At 41.2% G+C, this 17730-nt stretch overlaps 2 protein-coding genes across 2 annotated transcripts in view; both read right to left on the reverse strand.

The window, feature by feature from the left end:
• nck2b (NCK adaptor protein 2b) overlaps window positions 1-12564 on the reverse strand; it is a 49352-nt gene extending 36788 nt beyond the window's left edge. The window contains exon 1 of the mRNA XM_076302936.1: window positions 12421-12564. The gene's annotated coding sequence lies outside the window, so the exon portion shown is untranslated. The remainder of the gene's footprint in view (window positions 1-12420) is intronic.
• A 2882-nt stretch (window positions 12565-15446) lies between these two features.
• Window positions 15447-16483, reverse strand: dph3 (diphthamide biosynthesis 3). Its single transcript, XM_076302565.1, has 3 exons — window positions 16309-16483; window positions 15966-16040; window positions 15447-15821 (listed from the first exon to the last, which is right to left on the reverse strand). The coding sequence occupies exons 1-3, from the start codon at window positions 16414-16416 to the stop codon at window positions 15750-15752; spliced, it is 255 nt and encodes an 84-aa protein (XP_076158680.1). The 5' UTR covers window positions 16417-16483; the 3' UTR covers window positions 15447-15749.
• Between the last annotated feature and the right edge of the window lie 1247 nt (window positions 16484-17730).

The following is a 17730-nucleotide window of genomic DNA, read 5'->3' on the forward strand; positions in this document are numbered from 1 at the left end:
ACCTGATATGATCAATTAGCTGCCTATCTGCCTGTTCAGGCAGCAGCAGCAGCAGCATCCACCAGACAGCTTTATGGTTTAGATGAAATGTAAACAAACAAACAAACAGATTAACTCTATGGCCTGTTTGTGGCCCTTGTTCAGCAGCAGTTTGCTCCACATCGCTGCCTGCCAGCCAGCCACGGGGATATAAATAGCTCTGCAACACGCTTCGGGGGGAAACTAGCAAGTTGGAATGCAGGGGAGCGGAATTCTAGAAAGTTCTGTGGAGAGAGAGTGCCTTTAAGAGCTTTCCTGTTTTCCATCTCCGAACATGGAATGCGTGCTGTCACTGCTAAAAGTTGGACTAGAACATGTAGACAATTTGTTCTGTGCTTTAATTGCTACTAAAAATTTGAATGCGATTCACTGGAGACCATGTCCATTTTAAAGCACATCATCACTACGGCTTGTTGATTTGTATTTGAATAAATACTAACATGACAATTAGGACTGCAACTATTGAATTATTCGGTAACTAATCGGTTAATCAGTTTGTCTGTGTTTTTTTTTTATTGTGTGTAACTTGAATATTTTGAGACTTATACTTAGGCTACTCCTCAGTGAGTTAAGCTCATATTTTTGGCATGTGGACAAAACAAGGCATTTGAGGACATAATCTTGGGCTTTGGAAGACGCAGGTTTTTCTAAATTTTTTCTACATTTTCTGACGTTTTATCAACTAATCGATTAATTGAGAAAATAATTTACAGATTAATCGGCTCCAAAAATAATAGTTAGTTTCCAGCACTAATGACAATAACAATAACATATTTTTCAACCAAGCAGAACATTAATAATTACATGGATAACAAACTGATATCATGACATTATAATGGAGAGTCACAATATGTGTCAAACGGAGGTGCTGTGTCTGTTGTCCAAAACTAGTCGGGCTAAATAATAATCAATTTAAACCACAAGCATTCTACTTCCTAGAAGAGCTGTTGTGCTACTCAGCAACTAAAATAATGTGTGATAGAAGGGTATTTTTTTGCATGGGCTTCAATGATTGTAGGGGACTGATGGTTCTGGGCAACTTGATTTAGTACAGCAAATGACAGAGTCTGTAAATAATTTTAAGTGGTACCATTTGTAGACATTTGAGTATTAACGTCCTGCCTAATGTTGTCTAATGTTCTATTTAAAAGCACTGAGCTCATCAATGTTTGTTGTTTTCTGAATTCTCAGTTGGATTCTAACTCGGAATACTCATCTAGGTTCAAATGGAGCAGTAGTACTAATATCAAACACTAACACACATTTGTGATCAATAAGTAGTATGACAAACTCATCATCATCCTAACCCTTTTGGCCACGTTTGCCAGGCATGCTGCTGTCAAGCTAACTCCCGCATGCATGGCTCCAAAACCTGGCTCTTCCTCTCCCTTACCCCCCCCCACCCCTCAACCAGTCACATGCCATCTGATATGAAACATCTGCTTCCTGCTACAGAGCAAGACTCCACGTCCACTGTGATAGCTCACGCGTTTGTGTCGGGTCAGCAGCACTCACCGTGGCTGCCTCTGCAGTCGGAAAAAGCGTTCAGCAGGATTCCCCCATTGTGCCCGACCGACTGAGCCAGCAGAAACCAGAATCAAGCGTTTCACTGTTCAGATGGACAGAACAGGCCGCTGGAAACACTCCTCTCTGTGAGGGAGAATCTCTCTGGGCCTGAAGGAGCTGGAGAGACTGACAACAAAGATGGCTGCTGCTGGCGCCATGACAACCCAAGGAAACAGTGCTGCGCTGTGGGGATGAACAATAGGGATGAACGCAGTCAGAGGGGGTGTAGTAGCTGCTGTCACTGTGCTTTTTCCACATCTGACTTTCACACAAGGCAGTGGTCAGTGGTGGGTGCTAATTGTTCATTGCTGCTAGCCTGCTGTGTCAGACCTCAGCTATAGAAAGTAATTTCCCTTTATATAAACACAACAGAGAAGATTTGGGCTAAGGATTAGGCTAAAAACAATTGAGTCAGAAGCTATTAAAGCCAAGGATTTCTTCAGGGGGGAGATAAAAAAATAAAATCACTCTCTCAAGAGCCAGAGTTAAAGACTTAAATCATGTTGACTCAAGAAGATTAGGGCCAAAGGATGGGTTGTTTGAAACAGACATCTTCAAATGTAATGAAATGATGGACAGCAATGAAAGAAGTTAGATTTGTTTTATGTAGGCTATGATCTGTTCATTTAAAATAATAATAATAATAATAATAATAATAATAATAATAATAATAATAATAATAAAATAGTATTTACTGATATTACTGCATGTCACTTTGGATAAAACCATCTGCTCAAACCATAAACATAAACACAGAAACTTGCCAGCCTATTACCGGGGTCTTCATTCCATCATGTGTCACATGGCTATTCTTGGGGCAATTCAAGGGGACATATAAGCCCAACCCTAACAGACACTTCCCATAGCTTGTTGAATCATTAATAAGCTTTAACAGACCAGAGAAGAGCACAGCAACACTTAAGCAGAGTGACCAGTGACAGACACTCCACTCCAGAGAGAGGACAGAGTAGCACAATACCACAGAGTGACCAGCGACAGACACTCCACTCCAGAGAGAGGACAGAGTAGCACAATACCACAGAGTGACCAGCGACAGACACTCCACTCCAGAGAGAGGACAGAGTAGCACAATACCACAGAGTGACCAGCGACAGACACTCCACTCCAGAGAGAGGACAAAGTAGCACAATATCCAAGAGTGACAAAAAGGCAAAAGGCACACACACACTGAATGCTTTCCGAATTGAATTTCACACATCAAATCAAATTTTATCTCCAGACACAGAAGGCACATTACATAGCCTTAGACTCCCGTAATAAGAACAACAACACTACATGAGCGTGTGAACGTGGCCAAAGCCTCTTTTCCAAAGCCCAATGCACTTGGCGGCAGCCCATTCGGTGGCAGCATACCCGCCACACTGTGCTCGCAGCTGGAAGAAGGGAAGCTGACAGGTGGCTGGGTCCAGAGGCGCAGCTTGTCAATAGGCAAACCAAGCAACTGCTTGGAGCCCCGAGCCGCTAGGGGGCCCCCGACCTGGTCTCAGTGCGTTTGCCGGTGGGTCAAGCGAGAATTTCGTCCATAGTGATTGAATGATGGATTTTGCGTGCTCCTACCCTATTGTACAAACAGTACGTGCATATGTAGGCCCTATGCTATGGCCTTATGAACAGCGGATCTGTGTTCAAAAAAGTTCAAAGAATCCGCACATATTTAGGCAACTGTGGTAAACGTCAATCGAGGGTGCAGTGATGACGGATCATCGGATTTTGGCATTTAGCCTACTCAATGAAGTTATAGTAGGCTAATGTTAATTGGCAGAAAGATTGAACATGGTTTGCTAAATCTATACGACAGTAGGCCTAAACTTCAGCTAGCTAGCGGCAGTTACAACTAGTCAAGCAAGGAGCCGATTGACAAAGTGCGTCAAAAACACACACCCTTTCTTCTTTGTTACATTGCTCCGGAACTGTTCATTGCAGCGAGATAAATGTGCATTGCGTGACAGAGCAGAAGTGGGGCTTTCCAACAAGACTACGCACTTGTCTGTACGACCAAGTATGAAAAGAAAATCATGAAATTAAATCAAATAGCATCATATTTACAGTCTATACTTCTCTTCTACGTTCACCTGCTCACCCTACTCTCGTTTGAATTACTCGCAAACCCGTGATCGCATAGATATGGCAAGCATATCAGATGAAAGAGGAGACACAGGGCTATCCATTGGTACCATCCTCGATCCTTGGTATCGATCCTTTTGGCTTATAAAAACAGACGAAGTGACTGCAAAATAATAACGTCATGTACACAAACCAACGCTGCACACCCATTAGGCTACTCTCGTTTGAATTACTCGCGGACCCGTGATCGGATAGATATGCCACGCACGTCAGATGAAAGAGGAGACACAGAGCTATCATTTGATATCAAGTAGGCCTACATCCTTCTGGGTTATAAAACAGACGAAGTTACAGCAAAATAATAACTTCATATAGCTGGACTTACCCCACGTTTACGATTTTTTGTCTGTTTTTGTGGCAAAGCATGTTTATAATCCAACGCTTTCGTGTGTTTCTCTATGGCAAAGCATGTTCATAATCCGGTTTTGAGATCCTAGCAAATTCCTGCATGGCATCCAATTCAAGGCTCACATTGCATCCCAATTTGTTCAACAAAGAAACCCCTTTTTTGCCTCTACTTTGTTCATGGCAATGCAGTAAAAATATGTTGTAGAGAATCATTATGAGTGCATACACCATGCACTTAAAAAAATATTTTAGAGATACATGTCAAAATATAAGAATTTTTATAATACGCTTTTTGTATTTTTATTATTTAACATAATAACATAATGGTGATAACACTTGTCGGTAGGGCCCCCTTGGAATTTTTGCTTGGGGCCCCCACAGACTCTAGAATCGCCTCTGGCTGGGTCACAGGCATGCTACACCAGCCACGTAACTGAAGTGTTGCAATCGCGGAGCGGACAATAATTTTAGAAGACTGGTCTGATTTATTCGAATGTACAGTACGCGCCACTATCACATCTGGTGTAGCCAGTTCCATTGATTAGAGTGGAAGCTAATTGTTGCAGCATATGTTCCATGAATGGAATGCTTCAGTTAGATGCCCGGTGTAGCCCGCGTGTTAGGCATAGATCTGGTGGTAGTGATTACAGGGAAAACACTGGACAAGGAAAACATGCTTATGGACAATCTGGATGAGGAAAGCATGCTTACTGCTATCATAGAGATAGATCTCCATCTTATACAACCACAAAAACTCCACCTCAGTTTGACAGCTAATCCGCTGTGTCCACACACCACTATTGCACCGGGGAATTTACATCCTTTAACTCATGCATAGTAGCAATCTTAGTTGCAAGCAGACAAACATTACATTAAACAATTGAGGTAAAGTACAAACAGGAGACAGAAGTGTAACAATCAGTACTATCTTGTATAAGGAATAGAATAACAGTTCAGGGTCAAGTCAAGGGATGTTGAAAAGTGGCGACTGGATGACCAAAAACCTGCAAGTTAAGTCGGTTGGGTTGTTAGTGATGTTAGGAGAGGAGGTACTCGGAGATGGGTCTTCCGAGAAGTTTTTGAAGATAGAGAGGAACGCCCCTGCTCTGGTAGCAACCGATCGAGGAACTACAGATGAGAATAGTTTGGATTGCTAGCCGGCTGCGCCAGCCGACACTCTTTGGAGGAGCGCAGTGGCCGGGGGGTAGCATATGTCTTTATGAGAGCATTCAAATAAGTGGGTGCAGAACCGGAGTTTTCTCTGTAGGCCAACATTAGTGATTTGAATTTGATGCAGGCTGTTTCAGGTAGCCGGTGGAGCTCAATGAGCAGCGGGGTAACGGGCCCTTTTGGGTTGAATGAAGACCTGATGCTCCGCCACAACTGTAAGGCTTTCACCATGCAGGCCAGGAGCATTGTTAGAAGGACATTACAGTAGTAGAGATGCAAGATAACCATGGGCCATACAAACAAAATACTCCAGCTCATCTTGCCTTTGCTAACATCCAACAGGCACTGGCTGACAGAGTTCAGAAGAGATCAATCAGAGCAACAAACAGAAGAGTGTCCAGTTGTGGGTGACCAAGAGACAAAGCTAGCCCTGTTTTTTAGCAGTATTGTGGCTCAACTAAGCACACTTGACCCTTAAACTGTGACATTGGCTACATTATGCTACATTAGTATCATATCAAAGCTTGTATGTCTTTTTGTCATGTGTTTACACAGTAGGGGAACACATACACCAAAGACCCTGACTTTTTTGACAGGGAATAAATGTAAGTTCAGTTAGTTCAAATATAGTTGCTGAAAAGCATTGAACATGGAAAAAATTACTTTATGATCTGTCTCTCACAATAATTACAGACCTCAGATCTTTTTAGCCTGACATTTCTAATCATCTTTTTGGTTATAGGACAAAGAACAGGTTTTCCATCAGGTCATGTGACAATTTTGTACACATGGACATTCCTGCGTATACCTAAGTTGCTGTGTAAGGTTTTACTTGTGAAACCTATATGCTTTGCCTACCTGACAGAACTTGACATGGGTACTCTTGACATGGGTACATCATGTGTTGGCCGAAGGGCAGTTCAAACACGCTGAATTCAATCAGACGTGCGAAGGCAGAGCAGCTACAGAGCATATGCATGGTAGAGGGCTCCAGGTCAGAACAGAGAAAACCTGGTCTGGGTGTAGCAAAAACTCCACTTTTAGCTTCTTTAATAGCAGCCAATGTTTAGCTAGTTTAATGCCAAGGCAAGGTAAGTTTATTTACATAGCACATTTCATACACAGAGGCAATTCAATGTGCTTTACATGAATAGAAGTCTTTCCAAGCAATAAGCAGTACTCCTGTGTGGGATGGCCTCTACGTAGTGTGTCTGAATGTCTGCTCCACAAGCACTAAAGTGTATGAGACAACAACTCCCTAACATGCATACATGACAGTTTCCCTCACTGAAACTAAACACTTACTCAGTGTACCCACTGAATTAGGCTGGAAAGGACAACAATTGTCAAATCCAGCACCCTGCTCATAAGCAACGTTGGAGTGAGCAGTTGGGCTAGTTGGTTGGTTGGTTGGTTTAGGGGGTTGCATAAAGGGAAATTCAGCTGGAAAAAAACAAACAGGATGCAACTTATTTTCCAAACAACTCCATGATTAAAAAATAAACATAAAGAAGAAAGTATTGTGAGCAGGAAGCGGAGAGGGAGATATTAGGCCATGACCATGACCATGGAAATGAAAACAGACGTTTGTCCACATCCAATGGTCAATCAAATGAGTGCCTGATTACACTCCATAAAAATACAAAATCTGTAGTCAACATGGAAAAGCATGGATCACAATTAAAGCTGTAATATACTTTGGTGCTAGAATATAATTTATTAATCTGTATCCAATAAAAACAGGCCAAGAGCTTGTCACGGTCCACAAGCATTGCCATGGTAGGAATGAGTCATCAGCTTTAATTAAGAGGCAATATCTAACCTAACCGTACACAAACAAAACAAACTGGCTCACAAACACCCTCTCTCCTAAGACAACAAAGACAGCCAACAGAATAAAACATTGTTAATCCAAGTTGTATGAGTGAGTTTTCCAGGCTAAGACTGCAGCAAGAGCAGTCCTCCCTCGTCCTTAATCTGACTCTCTTCCCCTTCACCCATGTCTCCCCTGCTCTCTCTCTCTCTCTCTCTCTCTCTCTCTCTCTCTGAAGACAATGCACAGACTGTGAGCACTCCAGTCTGCCTCTCTGATACAATTCCCTCGCTTTGCTGGTGGGGCGCTGAGGAAAAACTGCTGTGCCATAAAATGCACGTGGCCACAGCCAAGCCCTCCCAAATGTTTGTGTGTGTGTGTGTGTGTGTGTGTGCGTGTGTGTGTGTGTGTGTGTGTGCATGTGCGTGTGTGTGTGTGTGTGCACGCCTTCTGTTCCCTCTAATCCATCGGCAGGCGGCTCAGCATCTACTCGTTTGGACAGTCTCAGTAGGATATAACGCTTACATATCACTGTTTGCCTGCTGGACGTCCCATGCAAAACCCAAATGTCACCAAACCCTCTGACGCAGGTTTGGGGCCGGGCCGTGACCCCAGCTAATGCTGCTGCTTGCTGCCCGGAGTTCGGACCCACGTGGCGCTTAACTCGGACGGCAATTTCTAACAAGTAAATAATGCTGAGGAAGTGGCAAGAAACAGCACGTATACACACACATTCAACATTCAAATAAAGGGATGCAATGCAAACACAACGAAAACAATGTCCTGCGTGAGCCGTCACTGGGCTTATATCTTCAGAGGGCCACACTACTGTCCAGATATGGATCACTAACTGACCTGAGAGGGGTGTAACTGTGTGTACTGCTGCTTGCTGCATCCCGGAGCATATTATGTCCTCCACCACTTGCAAGCGAGTGATGAGTTAAGTAGTAGAGCACCTCCAAATACTGGGCGGAGCCTTCTGTTATACTATGTCTACTAGATAACATTGTGATGTTAGCTACTGCAGCTGACAGAGAGATGCAAATTATTCTGAACTATGATGTTCAACTCTGCTTGTCTCCCACAACATGCAGGTTTCAACATAAACAATGGCCCACAGCCCCAGGGCAAGTAAAACAGCAAGTTGGTTGGCCAGTCACTGTACAATGTCGGCATACAACGTCATAAATTAACAGTTTTGTGTGAAAGTGACTTTTCTGGGCCAGTCAATCTACAAGGGGCCAGTACAAATATGATGTAACAAACGTGTAAAACCATATGACATGATAAAGGGTAGATATGTATGCTACTTTAATAGCTATGTAGCTGGACCATGCCACCAATAGACATAACCTAAACAATACATTGCCCTTTGACCCCTGCCAATAAACACTGACAAATTGAAAGTGTACTGTAGATAAACAACCTGACAATCTTAAGTTATTCTTTTGTACCAAAGGTAAGTTACTGTAGAAACAAACGGCTATATAACATTCCAAACATCTGTGATTTCTGCAGTATAGGCTGAGCTTTGTATGCCCCAGTGTTTAATAACTAAATCAGCCAAGCTTTTTTGGCAAAAACACAAATGTAGTAGTGTTCAGATTCAAATCCCCCCGTACCTTAATATTAAAGGTATGAAACAGCCATTTTAAGATCACACAAACTCAGAAACATCCATGGGTCACATTCATGAAACACAACTCGAGATTTAACAGCAGTGGCACATAAGACCTTTGCTCCTTCACAAATACCGGTATGTGTTACAGACCAACATGGTAGTAAGTCCTTATTATATATCATAATATATCTATTAAATTATTCAGAATTGATTTTAGAACCAGCACACTGAATGCACACTATTGCAGTGATGACTCATTCATTATCAGATGCAATAAACCTTTGAAGAGAGGGACAAGCAGGCCATAACAAAGTGGGATGAGATAGCGTGAAGAACAGAGAACTCATTCTGAGGAGTCTAATATTAGAACATCTTATTTTTAACTCCTGGCCAAAATGATTCACAGTACTCTCATAAAATATTCAACAAGGCCCACAGTAGGAAAAAAGAGTGACTATGGCTTCCCAGACTATAATTGAAGAATAACTCCAATACCAGCAAAAAGAATCTACCATGACTTAATGCACAAAATATCCACATGATGTTCAGATGAGAGGGTTACAGACATTAGCCTGTTATGACTGGACTTTACTGAACAGTTAACACCCGCACCGTGTCGTAGACATGGAAAGATAAATGGGATAGGAATCACAAATTAGCAGCACAAATTACATTTATCATTATCACTTGCATCGTATAATTGGCAAACAATTAAAACATGTAATGTGCTTATCAATATGCCAATATGCTTATCAATATAATGATATGCTTATCAACTTATCAATATGTTTTTCAATTGCAAACAATCAAAACTTTAACAGTTATTTGCCTGTTTAAGCAAGTATATTTTTAATCATATTTTCAAATCATACATTCGGAACAGGGCAGATATCTTCATGTCTAAAACACTTTTCTCTCCAGATGATTGGTTATATACATGTGGAACATTTCCAAATCATATCCACTATATTCATTTGACAGATATGTAAATTCCAGCATCCAGTGTAAGACATTCTGCTTCCCAAGCCTTGGTGTGTACACGGTGCAGAGGAGTCGTGCATGGTTCGGTTCATATGTTTGGACATGATGGACCTGTATGGTTCTGCAAGCATCCCTCCCACTGGACCTGGCCATGTAAGCCTCCATCCTTTGCCATATACAGTTGGTAAATTTTATATGGTAGTAAATGGACAGCGTTTATAGTATAAGTGTAGTATATATACTCTTTTGATCCCGTGAGGGAAATTTGGTCTCTGCATTTATCCCAATCTGTGAATTAGTGAAACACACTCAGCACACAGTGAACACACAGTGAGGTGAAGCACACACTAATCCCGGCGCAGTGAGCTGCCTGCAACAACAGCGGCGCTCGGGGAGCCGTGAGGGGTTGGGTGCCTTGCTCAAGGGCACTTCAGCCGTGCCTACTGGTCAGGCTTCGAACCGGCAACCCTCCGGTTAATAGTCTGTAGCGCTAACCGGTAGGCCACGGCTAATTATATGGCGCTTTTCTACTCATCCGAGCACTCGAAGCACTTTAGAGAGGAATGCTTCACATGCACCCACCACCCAACCATGCATGAGTCACGCATTCATACACCAATCAGGAGGAGGCGCCAACCAGCACATCGGGAGCAGTTTGGGGTTCAGCACCTCTAAAACAGTGTGCTCCCTCTATCAGGGTAAGAATGAGAGTGAGCATTACGTTTGTCCATGTATCATTGTGTTCTCTGTGTGCCTGGTGTATTGAACCTTGAGGTCCGTATCATGTCCATAACATTGTGACAGCCCTAGTTCAGAAGTTGGGGATGAATTGGCATGAGTATCAGCGTTGTTGCCTCCTGCACTAATTTCAGATGGACAGATATGTGAAATTCCTAGTGCTGTAGGTTGGGGATTTCCCACAGTGACCAGTCAACAACCAAGCATATGTACCATCGAAAAACAAAATCACCAACAAAGCAACCTTTGTGGGCAAAATATCACCAACAGAAAAGCCTTCAAGAGCATGTCACTGGGGTTATCAAGCCGGCAGCTTTCCTCATCGGTGCTTTGTTGAATTAGTAGTAAATTAGTGAGAAGGTTGACTCTGGACTAACCAATAGTGTCGTGTCAAGTATGGCAAAATCGTGCAAGAGGGCAGGATTTGAAGAGAATTACTCAAATAAGAAAACATGACAACAACAAGCGTCTAAAGATCTTACCTACAGTGATCTCTGAAGAACTGAGCTACATATCTGTATACTGTAATATTTACTCCATCTTAAAGCAGTGGTCTCAGTGCCTGCATTAAATAATGGAGATGTATGAGATGTAATGTGACAGACCATGAACCCACATGAACCTATGTTAATGATTATTCAAAGGTAACTGGCACCGTTTGTGCCACTCTATGTGGTCCATAATTAATGCATGACTTTCTGGATCTCAATTATCCACAAGTCATTGGCTGACGAAAATGCGTCAGTGTTCGTGTGTGTGTGTGTGTGTGTGTGTGTGTGTGTGTGTGTGTGTGTGTGTGTGTGTGTGTGTGTGTGTGTGTGTAAGGAAACAGTTTACAACATTTGACCACAGCAGGTTGAATGAGGGAATCATAAGAGGGTTTGAAACACCGAGAACCCAATGGCCTTAATCTTCTACAGGGCTGGCAGGGCATGCTGTGTCTCCAAACAGGGTGATTCAGCTCACATTGATAGGCCAAAAATGAGTGACAGTGACATTGTGCAGATGGTTGCAGTGGTTTATGCTACACAGTGCACCTGTGTGATTAAATATGCATGACAAGCAAAAATAAATAAATAAATATAAAGGTAGCTGTCATAGCCTACATGACAGTGATATATTTGAATACTGTCATGGGTGAAGTGTTTTGTTAAATGACAATATGTATTTTAGATCACGTAGTGTAATGAAGTTCAACGTTAAAATGAGTTGTTGTGTAGGCTACTATGTCTGGTCTTTGTTTGCGTTATTATGATTCCTACTACCTTCAACAGCATAGCCCACTATCCCTCTGAATGGACTTACAATCTAGCACTGAAACCTGAGAGAGAGAGATAGTTCTACTGGAGTGCTGATATGGCGATCCCATGTCAAAGGAAATTCTGAAATTGTCACTGAACATCCAGTCTGGTATTCAATTACTTATTTGCTCTGACAGAGGTTTTGAACTAGTGTTGTTCTTGCCGATCGGTTTCAAAATTCACCAAATTGATGAGTGGACCCCCACGGCAAGCGGCTCCCTACATCTGATGTGGCCAGAGAGCACAAATGATTTAGCCAGATAAAGAAAACTGAGTTGTCAAAATTATAGTATTTGGGCCTATGTTGTGTTAAACGCTAAAGCTATTCAGTTACATGAAACATATCCTAAACCGCAATGTTTAAACACAACAACCGCCACCACCACAGGCTAACGTACCATCCCACTGCCTATTGTATTGCCGAACACCACACACACACAAAGCCACATTGCACGACGAGGATCAACAAATTACAAATACAAATCAGTAGCATTCCATTCGACTTCCCTGTCACTTTGTGTTCGTTTCAAACTTCCCTTGGGCAATTCAACAGCCTCAATAGCGCTTCAGCCAACAACATTTTGCGAATGAAGTAAAGGCAGAGCCGCTAGCTATCATCACCAACTCTACCTCCCGTCAAGCTACCACCATCACATCAACTTTACGCTCAGTTCGGCTCATTCTCATGTCCGTCTTACCTTGCTTGTAATGCCGGATGGCTCCTGCAAAGCGGCGTTCAATGAAAAACGGAGACCTTTTGGTTAAATCTGTCCTGTGTTCGCTTTTCAAACTTTCGGTGTAAAAAAAATCCGTCCTAGCTTCCTTCTCGCAGGCCCTGAAAGTCTGCTAGACAGTCGGCTCCAGTCTCCCTACCTTCGGCTCAACCCACACTGCCTAGCACAGTGACGTCATCGCCGCCCAGGCTGGATCAGCAGTCGCGTTGTCTCAAAGGCCACGCGCTTGACAGAGGTGGGAGAAACTGATGCTGATGAGAGTGAGCGTGCTAATTTGATGAACTTCCTAATAGACACAGTTAGCAAGACGTTATGAAGTGACACATTCTGGGCCATCTTCACCTTGGGCTTAATGCTGACATCGGAAAACCAGTCTTGATCACAACTCCAGGAGTTTAAACTCTGCCACATGCAAACAGACATATTGTCAGTGGTTTTTTTAGCTTCTGTGAGCAGAAGGAAATAGGTTTGCAGTTAGATAAACTGACTTCTCTCTACATGATTCCTGAACATCAGACTGTTGACTGAAGACAACAGTAGGCCTCTACAGGGCAAAGGGCATTCCTTATAAAGCAATACCCGGTAAGCTATTTCACAACCTCTACTTGAAGGTGCCCCTTCTTACAAGTTGACACAATTCCCCGATATCTGTGACATGTTTTGGGCAAAATACCATAAGGACCCGTCTGAAGAATATATAGACTATAGCAGTATGGGCCTTTACGTTGAAGGGGAATAGAGGTGAAATGAATCTAATACAAATGTGACCCAGGGTAAAACATACATAAGGAAGTATGCACACAGGATTTAGAAATGTTTTAGAATTCAAATACACCGAATTCAAGGTGTCATCATTAAACATTATATATATAAGAATCCCATAATGCAAAAAATGTTCAGATTCAGATCTTCTTCGTTTAATGGTGTTGCTTAAAAGGGCTGAACAGAACAGCCTTCATGTTTTATAAAAATGTTTGATGAGAATGTGAGTCTGCAGAGCAGCCTACTGATTTAAGAGCTCTTTAGAACATTTTGGGTTAAGTTCTTAGCTATGTCCACCACATGAATTAAATGTTTATGGAAATGAATTAGGGAAGTGTTGATTAATTTATCATAGCCATTTGCTACTGCAGAAAGAGAGTTAAATATGTATGTTTTGTAAGATGGCTGTTAGAAGACCAGGCAAAAGTACAGACGTCATGTAGTGAAGGATTGGAGGAGGGTTATTGAGACTGACACGAACTAAAAACTAAGTAAATAAAAATAATGTAAAGACACATAGCCTACATCATGTTAACTGTAGGCCTATCATTTTGCTTTGAAGAAAACCAATGCTAGGCAATCCACTTCATGGATAAAAAAACAGAATTCATTAAAGTAATTTAGCTTATGGAACTATGATTTAACATGAGTCAGATCAGATAAGATTGTTGCAGCTGCGTCTCAGATATTTTCAAATCTTCTGAATGAGTCTCAAAACCAAGGCCTGTAAAATATTTTTGTTCAAATATTTCCAGCCCCTGATTATATTAATTTTTTACACATTATTTGGGAACCTATTATTCCTAGTCTGTCAAGCTCTATGACTAAATTATTAAAAGTTGCATTAATGCATTAATTGATGCCATATTGGTACTTTTCATAGTTTGTGCCCTCAACATCAAACTTTTTTACTCTTATTCTCTCTGATTGTAGGACTTAAAATCAATGGGTAGGCAATCATTTAATTTGCTATCATACTGAAAACATGTATTTCATCCTACAAAGTCTGGGAAGACTATATCCATGCCCAAACATGTATTCCCAGATCATGTGTTTCATGTAGGACTGCACAATTATCGCGTCACAATCGGCAAACATGATATGAACAACACAATTATCTAATTGCAAAAGCTACAAATAATCGTGTTCAGATAATCTAGTCACATTTATGACATTTATATTAATGTCATCCTCCTTGACTGTGCCACTTCTGTTTGGTGAGTGCACAGCATGCAAGAAGCATAAAACTCCCGACTGGTGAGCTTCACAGCCAATCAGGAGTGCTTTGGCTCGCACACATCAGGCACACTAGCCAATCAGAAGCGCCACAACTTAGAGAGACATCTGGAATATTGAACCAATTCATTGACATTTAAAAACCATATCGGTCAGAAAAATTGCAGATATTTCCCCCAAATCGTGCTGCCCTAATGTCATATGTAATGTGATTCACATTATCCTCCCGGATGACGCATTAAAACATTTTTTTTTTTTAAATCAACACACGAACAAATGTAAATTTGTTGTAATTAAATAAAAGGCCCCTTTTGGGAGCAAAACATCATATAGACAAACTTTAGCAAAGCTGACACTGCTTTCCTGGATTATGCCTGATTTTACAGAGAGTGATCAATTTTTTTTCTGGACGTAATCAGAGAGAGAGAAAGAGAAAGAGAGACAGTGTGAGTGTGTGTGTGTGTAAGTCCATCTTTGTCATATTGATGGTGAACCTTTCATTGACTTAATGCATTCAATGCATTGATTCAAGAACTATCCTTGATTTGCTTAACTTTCTTAATCACAAGCTGTGTATCCCTGTGAGCTGTGTTTATGCTTTCTAGCTCTGCAACAACATTTTGTATTAGCTGGAATCTCCTGGTATTTTTAAGGTCACAATCAAACAGAGTTGACTAGCTTTTCCAACAAGCATACAATGTTATTTAAAATGCTGCTAAAAAGGCTGCTAGAAAAAAAATAATGGCATTATTGGTTAATTTCTTTCAAAAAAACTCCCATGTGTCGTTTTAAATGCACTCTGAGCATACAAACAGGTGTATGCATTCAAGAACTTCATTGCTACCCAATCACTAGAACGGAGTATCTGCTTGCATCTGGTCACTGAACAATTTCCACGCACCGCTAAAAATATGAGACAGGCATGGATGTTTCAACCGTGTTTAACCACTTGGTGGTGTCCAAGCAAACAAAACACTCGGCTCAGGCACATCTTCTCGTCATGCTCCCTCTGCTGTTTTAATGTGTTGTCAACAAACGCAAGCTGTATTTTCATCATGCGCAGAGGCCTTTATACAATAAAAAAATAAATAGCTTCCAAAAAACTAATTTACAATATGTGCAAAAATGGCAGTGGCATCTATGTCTTCTCAATCAAGTCCATCATATAAGCTTATGTGAGCTATATGTCTCTGTGTGCATTCTTCCATAAACAAGCCCATGTTGTCCTATGGAGTCAGGTGGAGGCCCATAAGACTGTATAAAATAGTGTCGGCCTAAATGATGAGTCATGACGATCAACTCTGGGAGACTTCCAGCCTCCTGTCTGCAGTTGGTGCTTCTATAACTTCTCCACTCATGAAGTCCTCCTGTGAATGAGATAGAGAACACACTTGAGCCATGGTCCTATTTTAGTAAATACAGCAATTACACTTTTATTAAACTCGTGTTTTGGAAGATCTCGTTTGTATTGCACGCCATGGTATCGCAAATATTTAAACAGCCTCACAAACCTTGTCATAGATGACTTTAACTATAAGGGAGCAGCTTGGGCACGTCGCTACTTCTTCACCATTCTCTAAATCTTCCTAAAAGCATACGAAACACGTTGTCACATGAAACCCAACCCAAAACAGTTCACTGTGTAAGATTAACATGTAGGCTAACGTGCAGGAATGCTGTCCAATCTCTCCACTCTGGTAACCGTTACAGCTGTATTCTGTTCAACTGTGTTCTATATACAGATATGGTATCAACAATATAAGGATGAGATACAATATAACTAGAGCAAAAGTAAAGTTAACAGGCTTGACGTGACTCCCATCAATCAGCATGCTAACGATTTCGTAAACTTACTTTGGTAATTGCGAATCTATCTCCACACGGACAAGGGTAATAGTATGTGTCTGTGTCTTCGTCATATTCAAAATCCTCTATTTCGATTTCGTCGTGAAAAACAGCCATTTCTGTGGATTTGTATGCACTCCTTCAGGAATGACCATTGGGGAATGACAGACACGCGAAACTCCTCTCGAAAGATCTGATGACGACTGTGTCGCTTGAAACTGACGTCATATTGAACTTGCGCATACTGCCAGTAGAGGGCAGCGATGCCAGTGAAAATAGCTGGGAAAACATTCCCTGTTGTTATATTAGAGAGGTCAAGTGATGCAAGTTTAAACAAGGGAGAATCCTTCCAAAATAGAGAAATGCAACATTTGGAATATTTATTTAAATAGGTTTGGACAATTCATACAAGTAATTAGTAAGCGTGTTAAAATGAAAAAAAAAAAAAAAAATACATAAAAAAATGCACAGGATATAGGCCTACTTCATGCTACCCATAACCAGTATCCCAGTATTGTGGTTAGTTAATTTTTCAGAATCTCATTATTTGATGATATCAAATTGGTGATGATAGCAGGTGAAATCAGGTAAATTGGGCCAGAGAAATTGGAGATGCGTTGGAGATCTTCGTGGCCAGGGATGTAGTGGTAAAATAAGAGGTGGGTAAACTATGAATTCTATGATCACGGTGAGGTGCCATGGGGTATCAGATTTTTAAAAAAGGCATTCAGAGTTTTATGATGGTGGAGGTTATTGTCCAATGTTTATAACAATACCAGTGGTATTAAATGGTTCCTAGAGTGTTGATGAGTGTACGTATTGTGAATGTGCAATACATTGTGATTTTTGAATGTTAAAAGTTGCAATAGGTAAACTATTTTACCATTTTACATAACTTACATAACATAAGAGGTGGATAAACTCTTCTGAAATTTCAGAGGTGGATTTATTACGTTTACTTGCGTTTAGCCTCCACTACATCCCTGTTTCTCGCATAATAGCCTACACAACATGTTTGCCAAATAGTGGCACATTGTACCTGACTTCCCCCTAGATGTATTTAAACAGCTGCTATGAATCAAGTTTCACATGACAGTTTTTGCAAATAAGCTCAGACATAATTAGGCAATTACTTGTATTGTCAACACTCTAGGTCCCTTGCTGGGTGAAGTGACCCACTCTGTCAGATAAGATTACAGTTGTCCTTCTAAATCTCTGTCTTTGCATTCCACATTCCACTTTGTCAGCGTAGAAGCAAACCAGAAGCCTATGAGCTTCTGGTCCACACAGACGATATGCAATTACGTATTTACGCCAATGTTTTTGCATCAAATAAACAAAAAACGCAATACCTGTTGCAACTGTCTCCAGTGTGTTTTTTTAAAAGGTGCTATAAGTAATGGGTAACTTTCAAACAAAACAGAGAGCTAG

The sequence above is a fragment of the Alosa pseudoharengus genome, unplaced genomic scaffold, assembly GCF_046254945.1.
Source record: "Alosa pseudoharengus isolate Yale_2024_CS ecotype anadromous, Long Island Sound unplaced genomic scaffold, YU_APseudo_1.1 YU_APseudo_1.1_scf_24, whole genome shotgun sequence".
Classification (NCBI taxonomy): Eukaryota; Metazoa; Chordata; class Actinopteri; order Clupeiformes; family Clupeidae; genus Alosa; species Alosa pseudoharengus.

Bases quoted from the DNA above. Each gene is read 5' to 3' on its own strand.
- dph3 (XM_076302565.1), bottom strand. From the start codon at position 16,416: ATGGCTGTTTTTCACGACGAAATCGAAATAGAGGATTTTGAATATGAC. The intron at 16,041-16,308 runs GTAAGTTTACGA...GTATGCTTTTAG, and splicing joins ATAGATTCGCAATTACCAAA to GAAGATTTAGAGAATGGTGA. The intron at 15,822-15,965 runs GTTTGTGAGGCT...TCTCATTCACAG, and splicing joins TTAAAGTCATCTATGACAAG to GAGGACTTCATGAGTGGAGA.